The sequence below is a fragment of the Syngnathus floridae genome, chromosome 11 (assembly GCF_059516105.1).
Source record: "Syngnathus floridae isolate MCC-2025c chromosome 11, RoL_Sflo_1.0, whole genome shotgun sequence".
NCBI lineage: Eukaryota > Metazoa > Chordata > Actinopteri > Syngnathiformes > Syngnathidae > Syngnathus > Syngnathus floridae.
The window spans coordinates 7701999-7725145 of NC_142423.1; the positions used below are offsets into that span (position 1 = coordinate 7701999).

At 41.4% G+C, this 23147-nt stretch overlaps 6 protein-coding genes and 1 long non-coding RNA gene across 7 annotated transcripts; 3 read left to right on the forward strand and 4 right to left on the reverse strand.

Annotated features, from left to right (window-relative positions):
* Nucleotides 1–798: 798 nt before the first annotated feature.
* On the reverse strand, nt 799–2504 carry cishb (cytokine inducible SH2-containing protein b). Its single transcript, XM_088388480.1, has 3 exons — nt 2336–2504; nt 1771–1908; nt 799–1555 (listed from the first exon to the last, which is right to left on the reverse strand). Exons 2-3 carry the CDS (start codon nt 1904–1906, stop codon nt 1038–1040), a joined length of 654 nt encoding a protein of 217 aa, XP_088244606.1. The 5' UTR covers nt 1907–1908; nt 2336–2504; the 3' UTR covers nt 799–1037.
* Nucleotides 1007–9496, forward strand: LOC148390788 (uncharacterized). The gene is made up of 4 exons (XR_015861141.1): nt 1007–1581; nt 5002–5261; nt 5501–5613; nt 6602–9496. It is a non-coding gene; the product is annotated as an uncharacterized LOC148390788 (long non-coding RNA).
* Nucleotides 3446–6791, reverse strand: twf2b (twinfilin actin-binding protein 2b). The gene is made up of 11 exons (XM_088388478.1): nt 6567–6791; nt 5751–5828; nt 5507–5685; nt 5151–5246; nt 4978–5082; nt 4895–4909; nt 4748–4783; nt 4495–4614; nt 4269–4419; nt 3959–4080; nt 3446–3891 (listed from the first exon to the last, which is right to left on the reverse strand). Exons 1-11 carry the CDS (start codon nt 6616–6618, stop codon nt 3724–3726), a joined length of 1122 nt encoding a protein of 373 aa, XP_088244604.1. The 5' UTR covers nt 6619–6791; the 3' UTR covers nt 3446–3723.
* Nucleotides 7332–10500, reverse strand: LOC148390790 (WD repeat-containing protein 82-like). Its single transcript, XM_088388479.1, has 9 exons — nt 10035–10500; nt 9755–9858; nt 9498–9564; nt 9323–9422; nt 9102–9218; nt 8824–8979; nt 8675–8744; nt 8453–8595; nt 7332–8156 (listed from the first exon to the last, which is right to left on the reverse strand). Exons 1-9 carry the CDS (start codon nt 10193–10195, stop codon nt 8124–8126), a joined length of 951 nt encoding a protein of 316 aa, XP_088244605.1. The 5' UTR covers nt 10196–10500; the 3' UTR covers nt 7332–8123.
* rpusd4 (RNA pseudouridine synthase D4) lies at nt 10488–12499 on the forward strand. The gene is made up of 6 exons (XM_088388477.1): nt 10488–11204; nt 11271–11478; nt 11592–11685; nt 11755–11905; nt 11964–12061; nt 12227–12499. The coding sequence occupies exons 1-6, from the start codon at nt 10799–10801 to the stop codon at nt 12428–12430; spliced, it is 1161 nt and encodes a 386-aa protein (XP_088244603.1). The 5' UTR covers nt 10488–10798; the 3' UTR covers nt 12431–12499.
* Nucleotides 12500–12572: 73 nt separating this feature from the next.
* LOC148390792 (transcriptional regulator QRICH1-like) lies at nt 12573–18084 on the reverse strand. The gene is made up of 12 exons (XM_088388475.1): nt 17833–18084; nt 16623–16882; nt 16474–16548; nt 16166–16285; nt 14917–16020; nt 14457–14616; nt 14221–14375; nt 14020–14134; nt 13825–13933; nt 13492–13631; nt 13341–13431; nt 12573–13262 (listed from the first exon to the last, which is right to left on the reverse strand). Exons 2-12 carry the CDS (start codon nt 16869–16871, stop codon nt 13079–13081), a joined length of 2502 nt encoding a protein of 833 aa, XP_088244601.1. The 5' UTR covers nt 16872–16882; nt 17833–18084; the 3' UTR covers nt 12573–13078.
* Nucleotides 18085–19281: 1197 nt separating this feature from the next.
* On the forward strand, nt 19282–22613 carry LOC148390793 (proline-rich transmembrane protein 3). The gene is made up of 3 exons (XM_088390631.1): nt 19282–19642; nt 20142–20529; nt 20628–22613. The coding sequence occupies exons 2-3, from the start codon at nt 20169–20171 to the stop codon at nt 22238–22240; spliced, it is 1974 nt and encodes a 657-aa protein (XP_088246757.1). The 5' UTR covers nt 19282–19642; nt 20142–20168; the 3' UTR covers nt 22241–22613.
* The last annotated feature ends 534 nt before the right edge of the window (nt 22614–23147 follow it).

Here is a 23147-nt window from a genome sequence, read left to right on the forward strand (position 1 = left end):
ACGCTAACACACACACACACATCAGCAATTTCCTCACTCTGCTGCAGTTCAACAGCAGGGGAAAAGGAAAAACATGTGCAACGCGGAGGCCTATAGTAATTCTAAGAAATCTCGGGGCATGTGAGTCTCATTTCGTACAGTGATGACCTCACGATGGCTTGGTTTTCTGCCAGTTTCAGCAATAAAATGGTAGTTTCAAGAAATATGAAATCACAATGCTTCACTTTTAAGATGATTGGCAGAGTCCCAAATATGCTCCCAGATTCATAGTGATTTGAATTTGCATTTTAGTCAAATGCAAATTCAAATCACTGTAAATATGATTTTACACACATATTTGACACATCTTGTTATTCAAGCATAAACATTTAACTATTGAAACATTGTTCTTTGTGCAAGAATTCAAAGTAATACATAAAAAATATAAATTTGGCATCATGATAAATGTGCTTTTCAATCATTTTGGTTTTATATGACAAAGTACATTTGATTATTTAAAAAAAATAGCAATGTCAGAAAAAGAAGAACTTCTACATACAGGTTTATTTAACTTCTGCAGTAAGTCATAGCCTGGATGATCCTGCTTAGATTAGTCATTTTTATATTTTTTTACATTTTGACAAAAAATAAATAAATAAAACAACACTAGATGGAAAAATTAAATTATGCTAGAAGGATCAATTAGGATTAAAGTCTGAAATATGAGCCGTTTTTAAAATGTAAAAAGAATGAATAAAGGACGTTTTTTTGCATGAGCAATCTTTTTTTTTTCATTTTCTTCAAGACATACCTCTCACATGATGAATACAGAACCTCCTTTATTTCCTCTTCAAACACTGTACAGCATGACGATCACTCTTTACAGTCATCAAAATTGAATTTTTGGAAAACAGTAAGCCTGAGGAGGATGAAAACAGAAGCCTTGTGTGTCATAAGGCCATTGTGGAGGACAAAAATTTTCCATGATCCCACATTCCGTGAATCTCTCAACAGCTGCTTAGTTGCTGATCCCGCCCATATACCTGTCTCAGAGACCCTCATATGTGGAAAGGGTAGTCGTGCAAGTAGTTCAGAAGAGGCTTGGGGAGGGGCAGCTGCTGGGGGCAGTTTGTATTTCTGTTGATGATGAGGCGTGCCAGGTGCTGCAATGGCGGGAATGTCTCTGGTTTGTGAAGGGGACGCGACAGCCTCAGGATCACGCCGCTGTCCTTGGCAGGGGAGAACTGGAGGTGATCAGGGGATATCTTGGAGAGGTGATTGTTCTCAGAAGACGCCGTCCGGCCTTGCGGCATGTGTTCCGAGCTAATGTAGCGCTGGACGAGACTGACCACGTCGGGGAAGGACTGCAGGTGAGGCAGTTCGGGACTGAGAGAGTCCAGCCAGAAAGAACCACTCTTGTATTGTATTCGGACGCTGGTCGGACCGCAGTGGGTCATCACTGACAGCGCCACCATGTACTGAGGGTGACTGCTGTCCCGCACCAGGAACGTACCTTCAGACTTTGCCAGGAGTTTTTCCCGAGCTTGACTTGCCGAGATGGAACCCCAATACCAGCCTGCAATGACAACGTTGCATTTAAAAGTAGGCATTAATCATATTATTATATTTCTTAAACATATTTTAATGCTGTTGTAAAGAACAACATAAAAATGTGTAGAAAACGGAGGTAATTCAACTTTAAGTTAAGAAATGATGACATATTGCCTGTATACCAAATCACTGCTTTATGAGGGAAATAGAGATTTAAATGCACTGTAATGCCCAAAGCACCTGAGGTTTGTAAATATTGGAAGGTAGTGGCGATGCAGGACAGATCCTCATCTTGATCGCAGGCGGTCTGGGGTGGATATGTGCTGCACGGACCCGGGTCCACATGACGGGTTGTGGTCACAGCCGGGGAAACCATGTCTGACAGGACACACGTACATGTTAGCAATTAGAATGCCGTCACAGATCATTTCGTGTACTGGGGGATATCATCCAATTTCACTTAATTTACTGCAAGTAATGTAGACACATTTTCATATTGGTAGTGTATCATGCGCTTTTTAATCGTGTAAAATATATGCCTTGGTTCAAGAAAAGTTCAGGAACAATCGCGCTACTGTGTATAGACAATTACATATGAGGTCATGACATAATTCAATTCAGTATTTAAATTTAAATTATACAGGTTAAGCACCACAATTGTTATCAATAACAATAAAATCAGCATACATGAAAATCTCCAGAGAATGTAGTGCGATAACAACGATCCACGTCTCACAAACACCAACAACGACTTGAACATAAACAAGAAAAAGCATTAACATGTATTTCCTGGCGATACGCTCACCTTTGATCACAATTTAATCATAAAGATTGAAGGTAAAATCCAGCGAAATCGCCCGTACGGATCCAAATTTCACTGAAGCTCGGACCCAGAAAACAAGTGCGTTTGCGTGAACTCGCAGAGGTTCCAGGAATCTTGTTTGCCAGGAAGGTTTTGCGTTTCAGTGAAGCTGACATGCGTTTTACTGCAACGATGCCTTAGCTGCACTTCTTGCGCTCTTCAAAATAAAACATTGACGCAATTATTTTGCGTTTAAAAAAAAAAAAAAAGACAATCAGGACCCTTTAGTATTTACTGTTTTTTCTAACTCGACAGTTTAACTTGACAGTTTCTTTAGCTGTCAAATTTGCACGATAACAAATCTTAGATTCCACAAGTGAAAATGAAAGAAGTCTGGTCCCGGAAAATGTCTTCAAGCCGAGGTTCAACATCAAACATTATAATGCAGTCCTAAATATTTCGTCTGCCTGTCAAAGTATTTCCTCTTCAGCTTGTCTACGTTTGAACCGTGCTGCAGCCTTAGCTTTATTTTGAAGGGATGACATAACAGTTCCGATGTGTCTGACTTATAACTTGATCAATCTTATTCCGCAACATACTTTATATACTGTATGCGTGTATATATATGTATATATATATATATATATATATATATATATATATATATATATATATATATATATACATACATACATACATACATACATACATACGTACGTACGTACATACATACATACATACGTATGTGTGTGTGTGTGTGCGATGGAGTGACAGTATTCCTAGAAAAAAGTAAATAAATAAAAAAATAAATAAAAAAATAGTATTGACATTTACTGTGTGTTATCTTTAGCAGGTCAGAAATCAGATAGATGTTCCAGTGCATGCTTCAATTAGCTTGCAACCGTGGCAGCATTACAATTTGCTTGCAGAAATCCTTCTCAGATGCTTGAAGAAATCCTTCTCGAAATACACGCATGCACACACAAAGAGCGACACGTAGCAAACTTGAAGCAAGTCATTGAATCCACATGATGGAGACTTATTTAACCACAAGTACACAAATGCGCCATAGGATGAAGAATATATTTTATTGTGAAGAACATCTTCGTGAAACGTGTGCGTGATTGAAACAAACACATGCACTGTGTTCAATCTTGGAGAGTTGCCATGATGTTAAAATAGTATAATAATCAATCATACAACAAACTTTAAAGACATTTCTGCTGTCACCAAGAATGATTAATGTGAATCATTGATGAAGAAAGCATAGCAGAGCAATACATCCAACCCTGCAAATTAAAGGAGACATATAATGGAAAAGGTATTTTTAAATTTTATACAAACACTTGGGTGTCCGGAAAGTGAGCCCCCCATCAAGTGTGTGTGTGTGTTCAAATTTCTTCACCGTTCTCTCCCGCGCCCTTGATAAGACGTTTGTTGCCCCTCTTGCCGCCTGGTCCACGAGGTTTAGCAAACGCTTGCTTCAAGGCGTGCTCCATCGGGTGGACCTCCTCATACAGGAAGTCTTCTGTCAGGCTGTCGCCACTATCGATCTCCATCTGTACATATATCAATTCACCCATGCATTTCTATATTCATTTTCATTCCAATTTCAAAACTCTGTACCTTTTTGGTCAGTTCCAGCTGGTAATCTTTCTCCACCTCCTCCAGGAGCCTGTTCTTGCAGCTGGAGTACAACATTCGCTCTTTTATACTGCAGGTGTACCCGGGCATGGAATATATGAACACTGGAAGAGAAGTCAATCACAGCACTTACTGTTTTGCAATTTTCACTTCTGATTTCACCGTGATTTAAGCATTTTCATTAAAACTGAAATAGCTGCCAAAAACAACACAGTTCAGCAAGCGTACGATCCACTCAACTATGCTCCAGATCTTTAAAATACGAGCAGCATCATGATGGTTGCGTACTGACCCAGTGCCTCTTGAGTGCGGCCCTGGTGGGAATGTTTGAAGTTGAAGAAGTGATATCTGGGGGAATCCGTGGGGATCCTGTACGGGAGCTCGCGGGTCTCCGTTGGTTTGGTGTGAACCAGCTCAATGGTCTCTTTCTCCACATCCAACCTCTGCAATACGACACAAAGTCACTCAAGCACCAGTTTTGCGACATATTTTGGATGGACGGTTGCATCAGAGCTGACCAGTTGTATGTAGTTGATGCGTTTCTGCTTCAGCTGCTGAAGAGCTCGCTTGGCCTCTTCTTGTAAAGGGAACGCGAGACCCTGAGAGACTCTTTTGTCTATACCAAACTCCACTGGAACCTAACCCGCAAACAATCATATAACAACTCATGTCAGACTGTGGATGTACAGGAAGTAAAAAATGTTGAAGTAGTGAAATAAAATTCTGATATTTTTGTTTAATCAAATACAACTTTTACATAATGGTACATACTCTAGCACGTGGAATCGCAATACGTCTACGCTCATCCTGTGGACGACAAAATAAAGCTTGTGTAATTGATAAAATACACACAAAAAAACACATAGATAAAAACTAAAATGCATCTATATACACACACAGGCAAAAATGTAAACTTACCCATACAACTTTATCCTGCAGGGAAAAGATAAACACAAAGTTGATTTTACATTTCTACTTAAAATTCAAAATCACTTCTTCACCTCTGTGACTCGAATTCGTTGTAGTTCCTGTTCGGCTGCTGTGAGTGGTGCAGGAGAACAGGAGGAGGTCATGTGACGCAGGTAACCCTGGAAGCACACGTCATCCTGCCGATATAAACAAGAGAAGAAGAAAGTTACTTGAAGGTTACTTCTTTGTTTTGTTTTTTACTAACCTCAACTGTACCAAACAACTCATCTTTAATGTGACCTCCTCCGAATTCTTTCTTCAATGTGGCACGAGTGGCAGCGTAAACCATCTTCTGTCTGACCTGCATGGTACAGAGGTGATTATAAAATGTGACTAAAAAAATTTCACGAAAAGCCTCCTTGAAATTTATTTGGGGTTAATCAAAGGCGGTTGTGTGCTGACTGACATTTAGCACAAGTTTCATGTGATTCATTCAGTCTGAGCATATAGCCACATCCCCGGTTAGAAGTGGGTGTGCACACTTATGCAACCATATCATTTGAATTGCTAATGTTTACTTCCCCTCCCTTCCTTCCTGGCGTACTGTACATCAAGACATACTGGTGACTGGTCGGGTGACCAAGCGATGAAGATCCACTCGTATCCCAGTGCATTCTGCGAATCCAGTCGGTAGAGGATGTAGCATGGCTGCTGTGGCGTGAGCAGAGGTAATAGGAAGTGGTCGTAGTCCTTGTCCCAGCTTTCTACTGGCTGTCCGCACGACTCCAGCACCAACTCCTCTGCAGACAAAAGTCAAATTTTAAGTTATCCCATGTCTCCAAATAAATACACATGGCGAGATTACCATTTTGGATGACAATCTTCATTATCCTGATGGCACCTCCCCTTGCTTGGGCCAGGAAGTCTTTAAGCTCTGATGTAGCTAAAGTCATCCAAAATATAGCAGACAATGTAAAAAAAGTCTACCAGATGGTGCAGAACATTAAAAAAAGTACACAATTACATTGAACTGTTTCAGACAACTCAAAAATGTAAATAGAGAATATGAAAATGCATTTATTTATTATTATATTGAGCGAAGCTAGTGACACCAAAAGAACCTGAGACACCAGTGACAACATATGATCCAGGCCGGAGTCATACTACCTCCACAAAACAACTCAAACTGAGATGTTAAATTAGGCAAACAAAAAAATCAATCAATCAAGAAAAACACCCTTTTTAATCCCTAAATCCCGAACGCTTCAATTTGGTATTGAAAATTAGATCTGGAGCTGTGTTATGTGTCACCATAGATACCAAACAGAGCACTCTCATGAATAATATATGATCAGGTGAGAAAGGTGAGAAAGGTGTCCTTCAGGCCAACCGTCCCTTTGTGCTCCTGTTACCAAACGCCAGAATGTTTGTGTGCAAAACCCTTAAAATGGTGAATTTAACATTTAATTTGCACTTGTCCTCGCTGGCATTAAAAATTTAAATCTATTCTATTAAATCCAAGAGCTTTTATACAACAGCTAGAAAAATCCTAGGTTGAAGATATTATTCAAAAAACATACTAAATCATAAAATAGATCACTAGTTTTGAGGTTAAATTCCTACATCTTAAATAGTGCAGTGCAAAACAGGTAACTAAGCAAACATGGCAAAACATGCATACCATTGATCCCAGTTTGGTGTGACATATTTTGGCAGTCAGATGTCAGTTTCATGGAAGGAGCAGCTCCAGATCTGCCTCTGTCCTCGCTCGTCTGGTTCTGCAGGAAGTCGACCTGTCCGGTTGCCGCTGATGGCAGACAGATGGACCCACGCACACAGAGTGACACCAGCTCTCCAGGCGGACGCTGGAGATTCTTCACACCTGAAACGCAATCTGCGGAACTGGGAGGCGGATGAGTAATATTGTGCCTGTCAGTGGATATGGCAGCTTGACCACTGATCTAAAACCCCCTGTGGATCACTGACCACAACCTCAAGTCTGCTGGCTTGGTGAGCCATGGATGTTGTTTTTGTGTAGCTGACCTGTGAGGATATTTTATTGCTCCTAAGAATTGGAAGCAGAATTGCGAGTTACTTAGTAGTTATTATTAACCCCATTTATGATGGCTATACCCCAAAAATGAATCTTCCAAGGATGCCACAATTTACAAAACAGCAGTTAATGATTTCTCAAGTGAGAAGGTGACAGCATGTAAATAACTTTAGGGTATTTCCCAATTTGTAATTTTGTTTTGTGGAGCCCCTGAGATATCCCTTTTTTAATGAGATATAATTTATTGAGCACTCAGAACATACTAAGCAACTGAGTACATCTATTTCTAGTTGTTTGAGTTTCATTTTCTTTTTGCCATCAGTAACAACCTTCTGTGGTGTTAAAAGGGACAAGAATTTCTCATTAATCCCAAATTCATTGGAACACACTATATTGAAAGGCATCTTTCTAAAAATTATTTAATAAAAAATGGTTGAGTATAAAAAAAATTCAAAAAATAGGTTACACTGTTTAAAACCTATACAAAGACATGCACTTGACATAATTTCAATATGGACATACACACACAGACACCGTACCACTAACAGGTTGGGGTTAAATGCCTTGCAAATTAGCATCTCTATCTAAGAAACAAATTATGAATGAATGCAATGTGCTAGTTCACATCCATGAGCACACACAAAAGTGTCTAGTAGTGAGGTTACCTGACAGGATCGTGTATTATTTATTTAGGGCTGAGTACATAACCCAAGCATTCATACATTTTTTATATGACCAGCCTCCCACCCCTACTCACACACATTACACTTACATAAAAAGATTCAAGCTAATGAGATATGCTAAAGGATCTTGCACCAAAACAATCATTTTAGGGGAAAGAAAAAAATAGGTTGAAAATTGTTTCAGCTTTTATAAAATAACAGACTTCATACAAATCAAATGTGGCTCATTTGTTCGTGGACAAGTACAAATAACTGAATTGCCCCAGTAAAAACGGTCTAAAAGTAGTCATGATTTGAAAATGTATAATTTGCATTTTTCTAAAATTAATAATAAGGTATTATCAGAATTTTTTTTTTTTTACAATACAAATTCGAACATTAAAATGAAGAAACACTGTTAAAAATGAAATACCAAACTGTGCTAAGAGATAAAAAAATATAGTGACATATAAATTTTACAAAATTATAAAAAGAGGTATTGATTAAAATCATACTGAAATCTTTACACGTCGCCAACATTCGGGAGCCAGAATTTCTGCAGAGAGGACAAGAGAAGCACATTATTAGAAAGACCTTGTAGACAAATGTAGGTTGCTGTGGATACAAGTTGACATGTCGACCAAACTACTGCGCAACGAGCCCATTAATAATATATTTCGGCATCAACAACAAAATCGGCAGAATTTTAGAACTGCAGCCATTCAGTCATGCTAATCACTAAGACCCCACGTTGCCCCATTAAACTCTATTGTGCTCCAATTTTTGTGTTTATATGCGACACAAATGTGTAATTAGCATTTGAGCAGAGGATCCAACAATTTACTATCTCACCATGTGAGTGCAGGCAGTGGCAAAAGTCATGTACAATGGGTTGAATTGCACAACGCTGATGGGTCCCGGATGTTTCCCATCCAGCACAGCGACCTTCATCCCGTTCTCTGTGCTCCAAACGTGAACTCTCCCGTCCTCCGAGCCTGGAAGGGGAAGAGAAGGTACGTTAAAGTCACATGGCAATTCTCATAGAAAGAGAGAGAAACAGAAAAAAATGTTTACCGATCATGACAAAATGCGAGTCGGGGGTGAAACAAGCCTCCAGGTTTAAGCCTGTGCTGTTGTTGTAGCCCTTGAATGAACAAAAAGACACAAGTTCAAATAGAATACAGATTCTGACTGGTTCCATAGCAGAAGTGGAAGGCTCTTACAGAAAATGTGTGAATCACGTCTCCAGTGAAAGCGTTGAGGATGCAGATCATTCCTCCATTGGTAGAGATGAGAATTAGTTTGCCATCATTACTGAACTTCAGTCCGGTCCAGTGACAGTGACGATTCAGCCTCGTCTCAAAGGACTTAAATGGACCCTTTAAAAAAAAGGTGCACAAACCTATCTGTAAGTTTTTAAACATGCAATAGGAATTAACTGTTGAACATCACAGCAGAAGTTACAACAAGCTAACACACACTGAACTCGTATCAAGTGTACCTTGGCAAAAGCGCGGACATCGTACAGTTTAATGGACTGTGAATTGACCCCTGCACCAAAAATGACCCCTTCTGGGTCATAAGAACAAATGGGTCTGTCAAGGGGCTCGGTTCGACCCTGGAACACACAAACCAAAAATGTCTTGTGATATGTATGTATGCAGTATAGGTCGAAATATAGTATAGGCTCAAAATTTTAATTTTTTTTTTCAAGTGAATCACCTGAACATTGTCAGTGCGTAGATCCCAGATGCGGATTGTCTTATCCAAGGAAGCAGAGATGAACATTCTCCCCACAGGTGACATAGAGAGAGCTGTAACTCTGTAAAGCAATTATTGAATGACATAAAACATTCAAAAGTACATACCGAAATAAATGTGTTGTGCTTTTACTCACTTTGCAGTGTGACCAGAGAAGTATCTGATGAAATTGTTGTTAGTTAGTGACAGATATCGTATTGTATCTACAAGTAAAAAAAAAAATACAGTGTTACCTAAAATTAAGTTTGATGCTATATTGTCGTTAAATTAACATCAGATGCCCTCTGTGTTGTTCGTAAGTCAAGGCGCCAATGTATTATTGGGTTCCACAATATACTGCAGTCATATCAAAATTATTCCACATTTCCTAATTCACAGTGTTGATTTATTTACCATCCAACTTGTTGGAACTATAGATGACTTTTTCGGGATCTCCAAATGTGTAACGGATCAAGTCGACTCCATACTTCTTGCTGTAAAGCGGACGATCAAGCGGCCTGAGATGAGATCATTGCAAAGTTAAACACCACCAAAAATGAAATGAAGTCGGTCTACCTGTGCAGTCTAACGAGTCATCAAATGTTTGACCTTCTCTATTAGAATTTATAACACATCCAAGACTCACATTGCAGATAAAATTGAAAAGTGATGCAAAATTCGAATGCATACTTACGTTCCTTGGGTCATATCATACAAAACAATGCTGTCGTCGTCGCTGCTTGAAATCGCGCTCTCACCATTAAAACAATACTCAAAACAATTGACTTTATCTGAATTGCATTGATATTTTCTCGCAACCCTGAAACTCCTCAACACGCTGTCCGTGATTTTCATGTTTGCAAAATCGCTGCAGAAACTTGACTATTAAATGTACATTAAACCTAAGCTGCATGTAACTCGATCATTTATTCCCATCACGTCAGTGCGTCTTGCATTTAATACTGCAAGTGAAAACAACTCGTTTTAAAACGGCGACTACCACACATCGCACAGAATCTCAAGAAATAGTAGGTTTATTTCTTGCAAAGCAACTTCGTAAACAGGCGGTTTCTTCCTGTGACAATGGGATGAACCCATAAAAAAGCAAGGTACTACGGAGTCGTAAAAGGAACGCACCAAAATTGACGGAACTCACATTGCAAGCCCGGAAGTTATACCCTGTTTGAATATTTAGGTCAGAAATTTTGGGTCAGAAATTCTTCCTATACTTTTCAATTATTTTACTCAAACTGCACGGCTTTTTAGATGATTTAATATAGTGTTTTTGATATCAATCAATATTTAATGTAAATATAGATTTCGGTCTTTTTATTTTGTTTTCTGGAACGACTGTCTTTTAACAACTATACCCGGAAATATTTAGAAGTGACACTCGCATGCATTCCATGCTACAATTGTCTACTCTTTAAAATTATCTTTTTAACGCCCAATCGAACTATGAACCGCTGTATAAGAAGCGTTTTCACTGCTGACTGGAACCTCGTTCTATGGTTTCCAAGAAAAACACGGACAAAGTGCCAGCCTTGTTCGAGAACGGCTCTTATTTATCTGAGTAGGGGTCAGACCACGGCCGCAAAGGAAGCTCCAGATGCTGGGAAAGAAGAGAAACCTCCACTACGAGCCATTGACTTGGCTCAAAAGCTCCGGCAGGAGAAGTCCAATACTCGGGCAGCGGAGCCCAATGTGTCCCCCCAACAGAAGAGGGTGATGGACCTAAAACGGTTCAGTATGCAGCTTCAAAATGTCCATCCCAATGTGCTGGCCAAGCACCTAAGCCAAGGAGTGCTCTACCAGGATCAGAATGTGGTCATCATCAACAAACCGTATGGTGTTCCTGTCAGAGGTATATAAAAAAACACAGAGTACTTCAAGAAATATGAAATGAAACTGAACGCTTTTCCCTTTCCAGATTCCTCTGGGGGGACGTCCATCACATCTGTGCTTCCTGTCCTCTCCAAAATGATGGAGGGTAGGAAGGTCAAGTGCAAGTCTCAGCTACTGCCCTGTCTCAGCCTAGAGAAGGAGATGACAGGTGCTCTCTTGCTGGCAAGGAGCGAAGAAGCAGCAGAGCACGTATTGAAACTCAATAAAAGTAGTGAAGTGCACAGAAAATATTGGTAAGTTTTACTGTACTGAATAAGTTAACACGGTACTCTTTTCTCACTGGTCACAAGGGAGGGTTTTTTGTTTGATGGAATGGTGAATGAAATAAACCAATTTGTGTCCTCAGGATTGTCACAGTGGGTGTCCCAGTGCCGTCTGAAGGCATGATTGACATTCCCATCATAGAGAGAGAAGTCACAGGTTCTCAGCCTCACTACAAGGTAGACATCTCTGCTTCTTATTCTGTTATTATTTAACCTAGCTCTTCTGTATCTATTTTTGAATTGCAGATGGCCTTAAGCCCCGTTTACAGAATGAATGACTCAGGCAGTGGACTAACTAAAGTTCGAGCCAATCGCCAATCCCTTCCTGCCGTCACGAAATACAAAGTTCTGGACAGCAACGCTGGATGTAGCCTTGTGGAGCTGCAGCCTCTTACTGGTGAGGAGGACTGGATCTAATCAAGTGTCTATTAAATTGAGTTGTATTATTTTCACAGGAGTGAAGCACCAGATGAGGGTCCATATGGCATCTGCATTGACATGCCTCATTTTAGGCGACCACAAATATTCACACTGGAGCAAACTGGCACCACAGGTAGCATCATTTAAGCATAACATTTTTTTTCTCAAACCTTTTTTAAAATTAAGTCTGATTCATCCTCAGAATACCAAACAAGAAAATTGTCAGATTTTCCAAGCTCGCATTTGCAATCTAGGTTTTTGTTCTCACTTGTAAAACCACTGACATTTTGACTCGCAGAAATTACCAGAGCACGTGCTGGGGAAACTCGGCTTGGAACAGAGCAAAATCCGACATCTTCCGCTTCACTTGCACGCTCGTCAGCTGACACTGCCTGAAGTCGGTCATGGAATCATCAGCGTGCAATGCCCCATGCCGAAGTTCTTCACGCAAACACTTCGACAACTGAATTTAACTTTTCCTAAGGAAAAAGATACTTTGTGATTGAGTGCAACTTTTCAAAGTATCTACTGTTAAGTGTAATATTATGCCAATAAATACATCTAAACTTGAGTGCTTTGTTTTGACTCATGAGAATACGAACGACATTACAAAGCACAAATAAAACAAGCGTGCTCAACACTACTTCGGCCGCAAGGACTGTCTTCTTGTATTTAATCATCTGTACACAAAGATGTTGGAAATGTCTTTGAGTCTCTCAATCGATCATAACCTTTGACCTGAGAAAGTTTCTAGTCTCCCCAAGGACTACAATGTAGCACTTTACTTATGGGACAACTTGGATCAAATACTTGAAAACAGGCACAAGGTCATCTTTGTACATATCAACACAATACAAAAAAAAAAAAAAAAAGGTGAGCTGTGGTCCCTGCAAGGAGGTTGGCATGGTAACAAAACATAAGAGGTTAAAGAAGAGTAAACGGTTAAATACCCTCATCTTGAAAATACTTTTCCCCCATAGTCCAGTCTTACATTCCTGAAAACTTTAAGAGGACAATTTCATTGCAGGCTTCAAACCCGTTCATTGGGTTCTCCATGTGATTGTTGAGATTTATTGAGCCAATTAAAGGGCAGCAGTCAACAATCTGATGGAATCGTACAATCTTCCTCTCGCTCCACACGTCTGTCGTCTTAACTCTCGGAAGCGGCACCGATGATCTCCTGGATTTCTCGGACCACCAGGATGCGCGCCAGCGTTTGCTCCACCTGCTGAGTGGTGAGAGGCTGAGACGAGTACCACATGGGGCTGTTTGGCGCCACCACGGGCTCCGGGGTCATGTAGTACGCGTCGTTTCGACCTTTGACGCTTTGAGGGCTGCATCGAGGGAAAAAGGTGGTTACAGGAAAAGGAGAAACATGATCTGCAGAATATTTGTTTTGAGTGCAAGCTCACCATTTGAAGAGATAAAAGTCGTAAAGTTTGATCGGACAACGGAGTGGATTGTCTGGATCCTCGATCTGCTCGTCGTATAGGTCATCTGGACCTGTAAATTAAGTCACATGAGCAAAGTGTTTTTCTTTTAATCAAGTGGCAAACAACATACCTTTATGTGAGCTCTGCCCTTTCAGAAGGCGGATAGTAGTTGCTTTGTCCTTGGTATTGGTAGGGTTCTTCCTGGTGTGCCTTAAGACCTTGGAGAAGGCCACCTTTAGGTGTTGCTCAGGTGTTAACAGACGAAAACACCTGCGGGCAAAAGCATTTGCAACCATTAAGAATCGACACCCATCAGGCCCGAGAAAACCTGCAAGTCATTGATGGCACCAAAGCACTACTTTTCTATTACACAGCACTATGGCCTGACCATTTATTTGAGGTGTGGTGGATGACACACCTGCAGTCCAATAGAGCACAGGGCAAAAGGAGAAAAAAAACTCACTTGGTGTTAAAGTACATCAGAGTTGTTAATAAAGTCCAAGGTGAATGTGCACCAAGCTGTTTACATTCCCACAGCATCTCCTCTGTCACATGACTCGGAATGATGTAACCTTGCAACATGACCAAACAGAAATTAATTCCTCGTCTTAAGTAAACAATGAATGACATTAAAGAGTGATGGGAGTTTGTCTTTTACCGAGAGGATGAACACTGGGCTTCCAACCAGTGAGGATTTTATTTAAACTCTCACAGAATCGAGTGTAGTATGGATCAGAGAAAATGTCATCCACGCGTCCATTTTCAAAGAGGTACTGTTGAAAAGGGGGAGTAAAAAAATAAGCAATGGATGACCTCATACAGCATTTGATTGCCAGGCTGTAGGACAAGTATTACAAACCTTTTGTATACACAAGAAGACATAATAAAGAACATCTGGAGCGAATTGTTCCTCCTCTGATCCTCGGGCCTCCTGCGTCATAAGGGCAAGCCCGAGATTGAGCTCGGCGACTGCACTGGAGATCAAGTCTTCTTGAAAACGCAGCGGTTGGCGACCTGCACGCAAAGAGATCGGCATTTGTCGCTGCAGGAGTTCTTTTCAAAGTACGCTAGCTGGGAGTTGAGAAGTTGACTTACGGCCAATGGGTGCAAGCTTTGTCTTGTCCTGCTTGCTTAGCTCGACATTTTTCCTCTTGACCCAAAGGCGCCATACCTCCAGACCCTCGTCTGGCTTTAGAGAGATAGGAACTAAAATTTCTGCAGACGGTTCAGCACTAGCCTCGCCTTCTCCTTGTTCCTGTACAAGACAATGAATGATTTCTGGAACACCTTTCCAGAGTTCCTGAGGGTTCCACAGTGTGTGGAGGCATTTAAAAAAGGCCTCAAGACATTACGAAATAAAATGTATTATTACTTTTACTACTACCATGATTTTAAACAATCACTGTATGTCAAAGTAAAGGTTAACATTCATTTTTTCATTATTCAACTTGATAAACACTTCACAGTAACACCGAAGGGACCACAGCATTGCACAATAAATGTCAGTGTATATAATAAAGTAAAAATAAAATATAAATAAAAAACGACGTCTAACCTGAAGGTGGATTTGTTGCTCATTTCCATCTTCTTGGTTCTGTTGCTGACTGGGATCCCATATGTGCACCGACTGCGTTGTATTGTAAGTCCCACCTACAGTCTGGACAGCTACTGGGATGTGAATGTTCCCATTCATGAACTGGGCGGGAAACAGCGTCTGTACTATTTCCTCCTGTGTCCCGCTCGACACAGACTGCCCATCGGCGGACCTCGCAGAGGAACCGGCCTTGCCGTTGGCGGCGGCAAGTTGCACCGTGTTGTACGTCTCCTGCGGTATGGCGATGTGAGTCACGCCCTGCTGCTGAGCGGTGGAGTACACGGGGATGGTCCACGTCTCCCCTGTGGGCCCGGTGATGGTTCCCGTGGCACTATACAGCTGTGTGCTGTCGACGGTGAGCAAATCGGGCCTCAGGGACACGTAGTTTTGTTGCTGCCCTTGAGGGATGGCGATGACAGTGGCCACTTGCTGCCCCTGAGGAACGGCGTAAGACACCGTCAAGGGAGCGTCAACCTTGCGCTTCTTGGCGGGCGGAAGAACAGACGAGACGGTGGCGGGCCGTCTCTCGGTCTCCCTGGGAGAGTTCTGTTGCTGCGGAGGAGATATAGCCTCGATGGTTTGGATGTGGATCTGTTGTCCGTCTGGTAATTGTATCTGCTGTCCATCTTGGAGCTGGATGTGCTGGCCTCCCATGAGTTGAATCTGCCGTCCATCTTGGAGTTGAATCTGTTGCCCGCCCTGCAGCTGGATGTGCTGGCCGCTCGGGAGCTGAATTTGCTGAGCGTCTTGCAGCTGAATCTGCTGTCCACTCTGGAGTTGGATCTGCTGTCCGTCTTGCAGTTGGATCTGCTGTCCGCCAGGCAGTTGGATCTGCTGTCCATCTTGTATCTGAATCTGTTGCCCGCCCTGCAACTGAATGTGCTGGCCGCCCGGCAACTGAATCTGCTGTCCGCCTTGTAGCTGTATCTGTTGTCCGGCCTCCAGTTGAATATGCTGGCCGTCCGCAAGCTGTATCTGCTGCGTACCTTGCAGTTGGATTTGGTGACCACTTGCCAACTGAATCTGTTGCTCTCCGCTCACAGCTGCAACCAGCTGTGCCTGAATCTATTCAAATAGAAAATGTTCCACAACAAGTGATCAGAATGAATCAGTTGTAGGATGAGATTGAAGGTGTACAGTGGAACTTCAAAATTTGCGTGCCTTTAACAAGGCCTCCAATCTTAAGATTCCACCGCTATGGATATGGTACCTGCTGCTGCTGCTCTTCTGTCAGCTCTTCCTGTGGCACAAGTTGAGAAGTTGACATTCCTTGCATGTCTTGTTGAGTGGACGTGGCCATCTGCAGCACCGGCTGCTCCTGGATCTGGACCTAACAGAGAAGAAGAGAATAAAAGATCATCAACCTATCAACAAGCGAAATGATCGCAAACAACACCAGTAGATATATAAATGATAATAAATGTTTTTATTTATTTTTTATTTTCCTTAACCTTATTAGAGAGCCATTCATTTTCACGTCTGCACATGAAGTCACAAGGTAAATTCAGATAAACAAACCTGCACTTGAAGCTGCTGTTCCGATTCTGAATGCATGGAAAGCTGAGGTGAAATCTCGGCCGAGGTCAGCTGTACCTGTCATAAGCAGCAATTGTAACACATCAAACTCAAACTAAGCCATGATATAAGTGAATAAAGTCAGTTCTTACTGGACAAGCCAGCTCCAAGAGAGAGCCAGCGACCTCTGTGCTGTCAGTGTAGACACAGTTGTTGGTCTGGTCTTGATAGACCATAGCTGCGGTGGTGGTGGTAGTGGTGGTGGTTGCCCCTCCCTGCTGACTGAACTCCCCTTTGGAGAGGGACTCCAGGAACTCCTTCATCCTGTGCTGGGGTACAGTTCGGGCTTTTTGCCGCACGTATTCGTCAAACGAGACCACACCGGCCTCCTGCTCGTTCATTGTCACTGGACCTAGAAAACAAATCAAAAGAGGGGCTTAACTCAATCAATTACAAATGCCTGTTAAGTGTGATACATAACTTATGTGTTGGTTCATTCTTGACTCTTTTTCTAGACATGTTTAGATTTCCACACATCATCTGACAGTCATCTGCATCTCTGTTTTGCTCTTGATCATTATTTTTAGAAGATTTTATGCAAACTTAGCCCCCTTGGCTTTCTGTTATAACGTATGTCAATGTTATTATATGTTGACGGTTTCTGTGTTTAGCAGGGTTTCTAATAAGATTAGATATTAAAGAATAGGTAAATATTTATAAAACTCATCTTTAGAAAAAATAAAGAAAAGAAAATCTCGACCCAATTGTCCTTGTATTTAGACGTTGGCCCAATAATTTTAGAGAGCCATAACTCCCTTGAGGTTAGTCAAAAGATGTTACAAAATCAAATTTAATTGATCTGCCTGATCACTGTAGTTTTATGTAAGTCATTTTTAAAATAATTTTACGCACATAACCTAAATTGCAAGAACATTTGGTATTTCAACAGATTACGAAGTGGCGCCGTAATTGTAGTCTGAATAATTACTATGCATTGTATTTTTTCCTGAAACAACAGGGATCAGCTCGTGCTTGTTTCTTAAACATTAAGACTATTAAGTCTAAAAAATACACATGAAGGCACCAAAGACACGGTAGCCTGGGCTCATGTACAAACTGAATGCACATAAGCTAAGCTAACTGTTAGCAAGCTAGCATAGCATAGCTAGCCGAACTGAATATCCTCGGTCTGTATGATTACCTCAGCAGATAATTATGTTTATCACCTAACATAGTCGCGTCGATTGAAAAATATCAAGACTTAACTACCCAGATCGTTACTTTATAACGCAACAAGCCTCCAAATTTACATCGGACAACATGACGCTAGCTAGTGCTAACGCTCGGATCCTGTCATGCTACCTTAAATAAAAAGAAATCGTCTCCTTTCCGCCAAGGCACGGTGTTTAAAAACTAAAAAGCCGATAATCGTCCAGCAGCTACCATCAGCATGCTATCCACCCCGTCGCACAGTCCATGCAGGGCAGACGCTGCAATTCCACCAATAATGCTACGATTAGTTTGCAACAACTATTTCACAACGGCGGTGGTGAACAGGCAGAGGCAAGCAGGCGGTCTCTTGTCTGACGTCTGCGCAGAAATCCAGGCGGCTTTCGATGTCGATAAACGAGGAACCCGTGGACGAGCAAAGAAGCAAACCTTTTCCACAAGCCTGAAGATTGTCAACGACCAGACATCCAACTGTGTTTTTTTTTTTTTTTTTTTTATCCAGTGTGATTTTGAAATGACGGAAGACTAGGCCCTGATGTGAAAAACGGGAAATTCTGTTCCAACTGTGCAGGGCAACAATCCGCAGAACCCTTCACGTATTATCAGTAATAATTTAATACTACGAGCACTTTTGATAATGGCATAGCTTTGATATGCTGATTTTCTCATTTGATTAAACACATTTTTTATATTCCTTACTCAGCATAATAAATTGTAATGCAGCAATATTGATGTTGAACTGCATAATATCATACAGAGAACAGCTTGTAATATTTATGTTAAAAGAAACAGGCTCTCAATAGCTCCCACATTGGCAACATTCCGTTATATTACATCTCCTTAAATTGTGCATCTGTAAACAAATGATGACTATCAAGAGCAATAAATGTGACTCTATCTTGCAACTACACTGTGTTTTAAAATGTTTCTTTTAAAAAATATAATATAAATACGATTTATAAAATGTGCTATATTAAAAGAAATGGCAACAAATGTAAATGCAAAAACTTTAGAGCGCAGCATTTTTTTGAACTGTACATTGAAGCGCTTCTTGTCAATGTGGAAGGCATGTCCCTTTAACAGCATCTAACTTAGCCAGTCCCCCTTAAAGAGCCCGGCGTGTGCAGTGGAGGCCGTCCCCCTGCTAGCTCCTCTTCATGCGGCCTCTCCGCTCCTCTTAAGGTGGACCGGGATAGATGTGCCCCATGCATAGACCCTGTGCATTGAACATGGGCAGCAAATAGTTAATTCTTATGTTAGTGCCTGGTTGTCAGTGCTTTTCTGCAACTATTTGTGATGCTCAGACTCCGAGTCTCCATATACTCTGCGTGATTCTCTTTATCTAAGAGCTGTATGATATTTTTCTGTAAAGAAATCGTTGTATGCATTATTACACAATTCTACTGCAGTGTTGTATTTTCATGCACAAACTAATAATATTAAAACGCCATGTAAAGTAGCATTTTAGAATTAATGAATTTCTCTGAGTGTGTTAGTGTGTAGTCAGATGTGCACTTTAACTTCATGTGACTGTGTGCTACCGTAAGAATCTTAATCTAATCCTTTTGGGAAGGATTTACCTGAACATAACTGTTGTAGACAGTGGCAGATGGGGCCCAGGAACTACTTTCAAAATTGGAATATCTTTTTATAATGTTTTTTAAATTTTTATTCTGGTTAATCTTTGTCTGAATATATGAGCTTTGAGGATGCACCCATGCATTTACTTCACATCAGTTTTGTATTCATTGACTGGTCTTAGGAGCTGACCCATTATGGGACACTGCCAAGTAAGCAGCCGGTGCAGTAATAAGAATAGGACGCCAGCTTGAAGGCATGATGTGATGGTCCACATTGCTGAAAGCTCACTTTGATGGACTTCATCAGCTGCCTACGGAGCAGCTATACTTGATGCATTAAAAGAAGCCATAAAGATTCACAGGTAACCTGTTAATTGTTTAAAAGTGTCAGTAGATTGTTTTAGTCATGTCGTGTCAGGTCGATTCAGATATTTTAGTGTGCTTATGTGTGCATGTAGAACTGTGAAAATTATTTTAAAAATAGTGATCTGGTTTTAAAATAGCATCTGGTAATACCTGCACTGTAATTTAATTATGTGCTAAACAGTGTTTCTTTGAAAAAAATATAAAAAATAGTGACAAATTGTGTTGCAGCCTTTGTAGAGGAGAAATTCACAAACAAATGTTACAATTTGTCTGTGCAGTGTTGAATTTTTGCACAGATGTTGTGGGGTGCATAAATGAAGCGGATTAGAGAATGCTTCTTTTACCAAACATCCCTCGTATGGAGATTTATTTTTGTCTACTTAACCATCTATTAAAATGGTTTTAAATGTTGGAATAATGCAGTCATCTTCATAACAAATAGATGTATTGCGTAATATAACAGTTCATATCAAATATTTTTCCTTTATTCTGCAGGCTTTTGATTCAACAGGGTGGGTAGAAATGGAATGTTCCTCTCTGCTCTTCGTCATTACTCTGGCATTGTGTCATTCACTTGGAAGCTTTTCAGATTCACATGGTGATTTAATTGGAAGGACTCAAAGCACAGAGTCCATCATCCATCCAGTGAATGACATCATCAGAGGCAACAGTAGTCGATTGGATCGTGCAATCCCTCCTGTTACAGAGGAAACCAGAAAGCAAAAAAAGTTGACATCAAGTGAAGTGATTACTCTTCCACACTCACTGAGTGGAACAGCTAACACCAATTCTTCAGTTACAAAACTCAATCACTCCAGTGTAAAATCACAGGACATTCTTTTGGAAGGCAGCCGTGCAAGAGTTGATAATCATGCTCAAACAGGTAAGTTAGTGTTGAGTGCCATGCCGTTAGAAATGAAAATCAAAAGTCTCTAAAACAAAAGGTGAATAAAAGGATAAAGACTGTGTCCTCCCTTACAGGTCTGGACCACCCTGTGGAAACCCGTGTGTTTTCCTCTGTGACCAATATATCAGGATCCGGACGACCCTGCGTTCAAACGCCTTGCATTGTTCTCGCCAATTACAACGGCACCGACTTGCTATGGGACGACATGAGGCGCACGCTGGCGTTCGCCTGGGAAATCCACGTCTTCGGCTCGGCCAGCCTCTTCATCCTCATGGCGTCTGTGGCCGTTTTAGGAATGGCCGCTGCCTCCACTCTCTCTTACCCCCACTGCAATGCTCTGATGCTGGCTAACAGCGCCCTGATTGTGAGTGGCGCTTTGAGGGCCATTCACCTGCTGCTGGATCCTTACGGTACTCGCCAGATCGTGTCTCACACTACGCTGGCAGCACTGCAGAACATTCCCATGCAGCTGTTCCTGTGGGCTCAGGTCACCCTCACACTTGTCACTCCCAGGAGGTTCCAATTATTCCTTTTCCCAGTCGTGTTACACCAGCCTCAGGTGTTGGTGGCGTTGGTTGTATCACACTGCGCCGTTTTGCTAGCTGCCGATTTGTATTTCACTGCTTTCTTTCCACTTCTCTCTCTTATGCTGCAGACTTTGTCACTCTGTTGGGGCCTTCCATTTTGCTTAGAAATACTCCTGAAGTCCCTTTGCTATTCAAATATGTTCCTTAAGTCCTCACTTCCTCGTGGGCTTCCTTTACAAAAGGTCGAGAGGTGCGCCAAGCGGGTAACGGCCGTGTGCGCCTGCCTTGGCATTATGAGCTGCAACCTTCAGATTTGCAGTCTTCTGTGGCTCTACGGCCTGATGGGCAACTGGAGGCGCTTCGGTTGGTGCTGGTGGCTCAGCCAGTTTTGGGCCAGGATCATTGAGTTAGCTTGGGGTTCGTCATTGCTGGTCTTGGGATCCTGGATCTTCTGGATGCCTTCCAGGAGGCAGAGCAGGCGTAAGGTGTTTAACAGAGGGACAATGACCAGCAGCTTGTGGGATAAGGTCTTGGCCAGTGTCCGAAAAGGGCAACTCAAAAGGACTGAGAGGAAATGGAGAAGACTGATGCCAAATAACCTGGCAAAGCGTAATTTCTCGCCAGCAAGTTTCAGCAACGGCATGAGGAGTCCTTATGATGATCAACACTCTGTTATTGTATCGGAATACAAGCAGGATGCTTCTGGCCATATCAACTATGACTCACAGGCTACACTAAATATATGGCAAAGCTTTGGCGAGCGAGAATGTATTCTCTCGCTTATAGAATTCGACACGAGGCCCCCGTCTCCTATTAACCTGAGGCGCGGCACTGACGGCGCTCTCCATCACGGACAACTTTTGGCCGGAAGCCTGTTCACACCTCCTCCTCCCTCTTGGACGCAGTCGGATGGAGAGAATGGCATAGTGACATTCCCCCCAGCTTATGTTGGCTACGGCTGGATGATGGATACAGACTCCATCCCTGCATCGCTAGACCACTTCCAAGCCAGAGAGCCAACGCAGTCAAATAACGCGGCAACCGGTCACTATTACCATGGGGAATCACCAAAAAGATCTGAGGAAGAAGAACTTTGTTCAACGTTCTCATTGTCGACACATCAGAATGATTGGTCTGATGAGGATGTCACAGACCTTTAACAGATAACAGAGACAGATATTTATAAAAAAACAAAACAAAAAAAAAACCATCAACCAATGTAGGAAATTGTACAAAAAAGCCAAACTTTAAAAAAGGCTGAATAATACACTGAAAAGATAGATGAAAAGGCAAAAGTGACAAAAAAGTATTTAATATGTTGTTATTTTGTAAAAGATAGTCCAGTCATTTTTCAGGACAGATATTTTGATTTTGCAATATTTGTAATATAATTTAGTTATCATAACCCTTCAATTATTGTATCATGAAAGGAATGACGACTTACAACTTGAGGATTTACATGTCATGTAATGTATGTTTTTTTTACAGAATTTGAAGCTTTCAATAAAATAAACTCTTCTTTTGCTTTGACAACCATGTTAAATTTATATTACAGAATGTCAATCGCACATGACCTTGGCGTATAGCGCAGTTGACTAGGTTAGAGGCGGGGCTACAGCTGCTGAGTCGCTAGCCAATCGGAGAGCACATAAAGATAACCAACCAATCATACTCTTGTTCGCATTATCTGACAATTTTCTAAAAACTAAATTCACTGAATGTAACATGCATGTTTGTGGACAATTAAGAACGATATGTATTATGATATATGATATAGTATTAAAAAATCCAAACTCACCACTGCTACCACAGAGGTCAAGCTAACCACACAAGTCCCTCAAGTCCTAACCCTAACCCTAACTCATAAAGAGAAGACCATTTCCTCCTCAAAGTCACAATTTCAAAATCCACCTTTACAATCTCACCAGTCCTTCCCACTGAAGCTGACAGATGGACACATTCAAACTATTTAACCTTGTGCTAATCAGATCCCTGTTTTGTAACCCACCTGGGAAATGTTTTTCTTACCAGCACAAGACCTTTTCCTACCCCTTATCTACCAGTCCA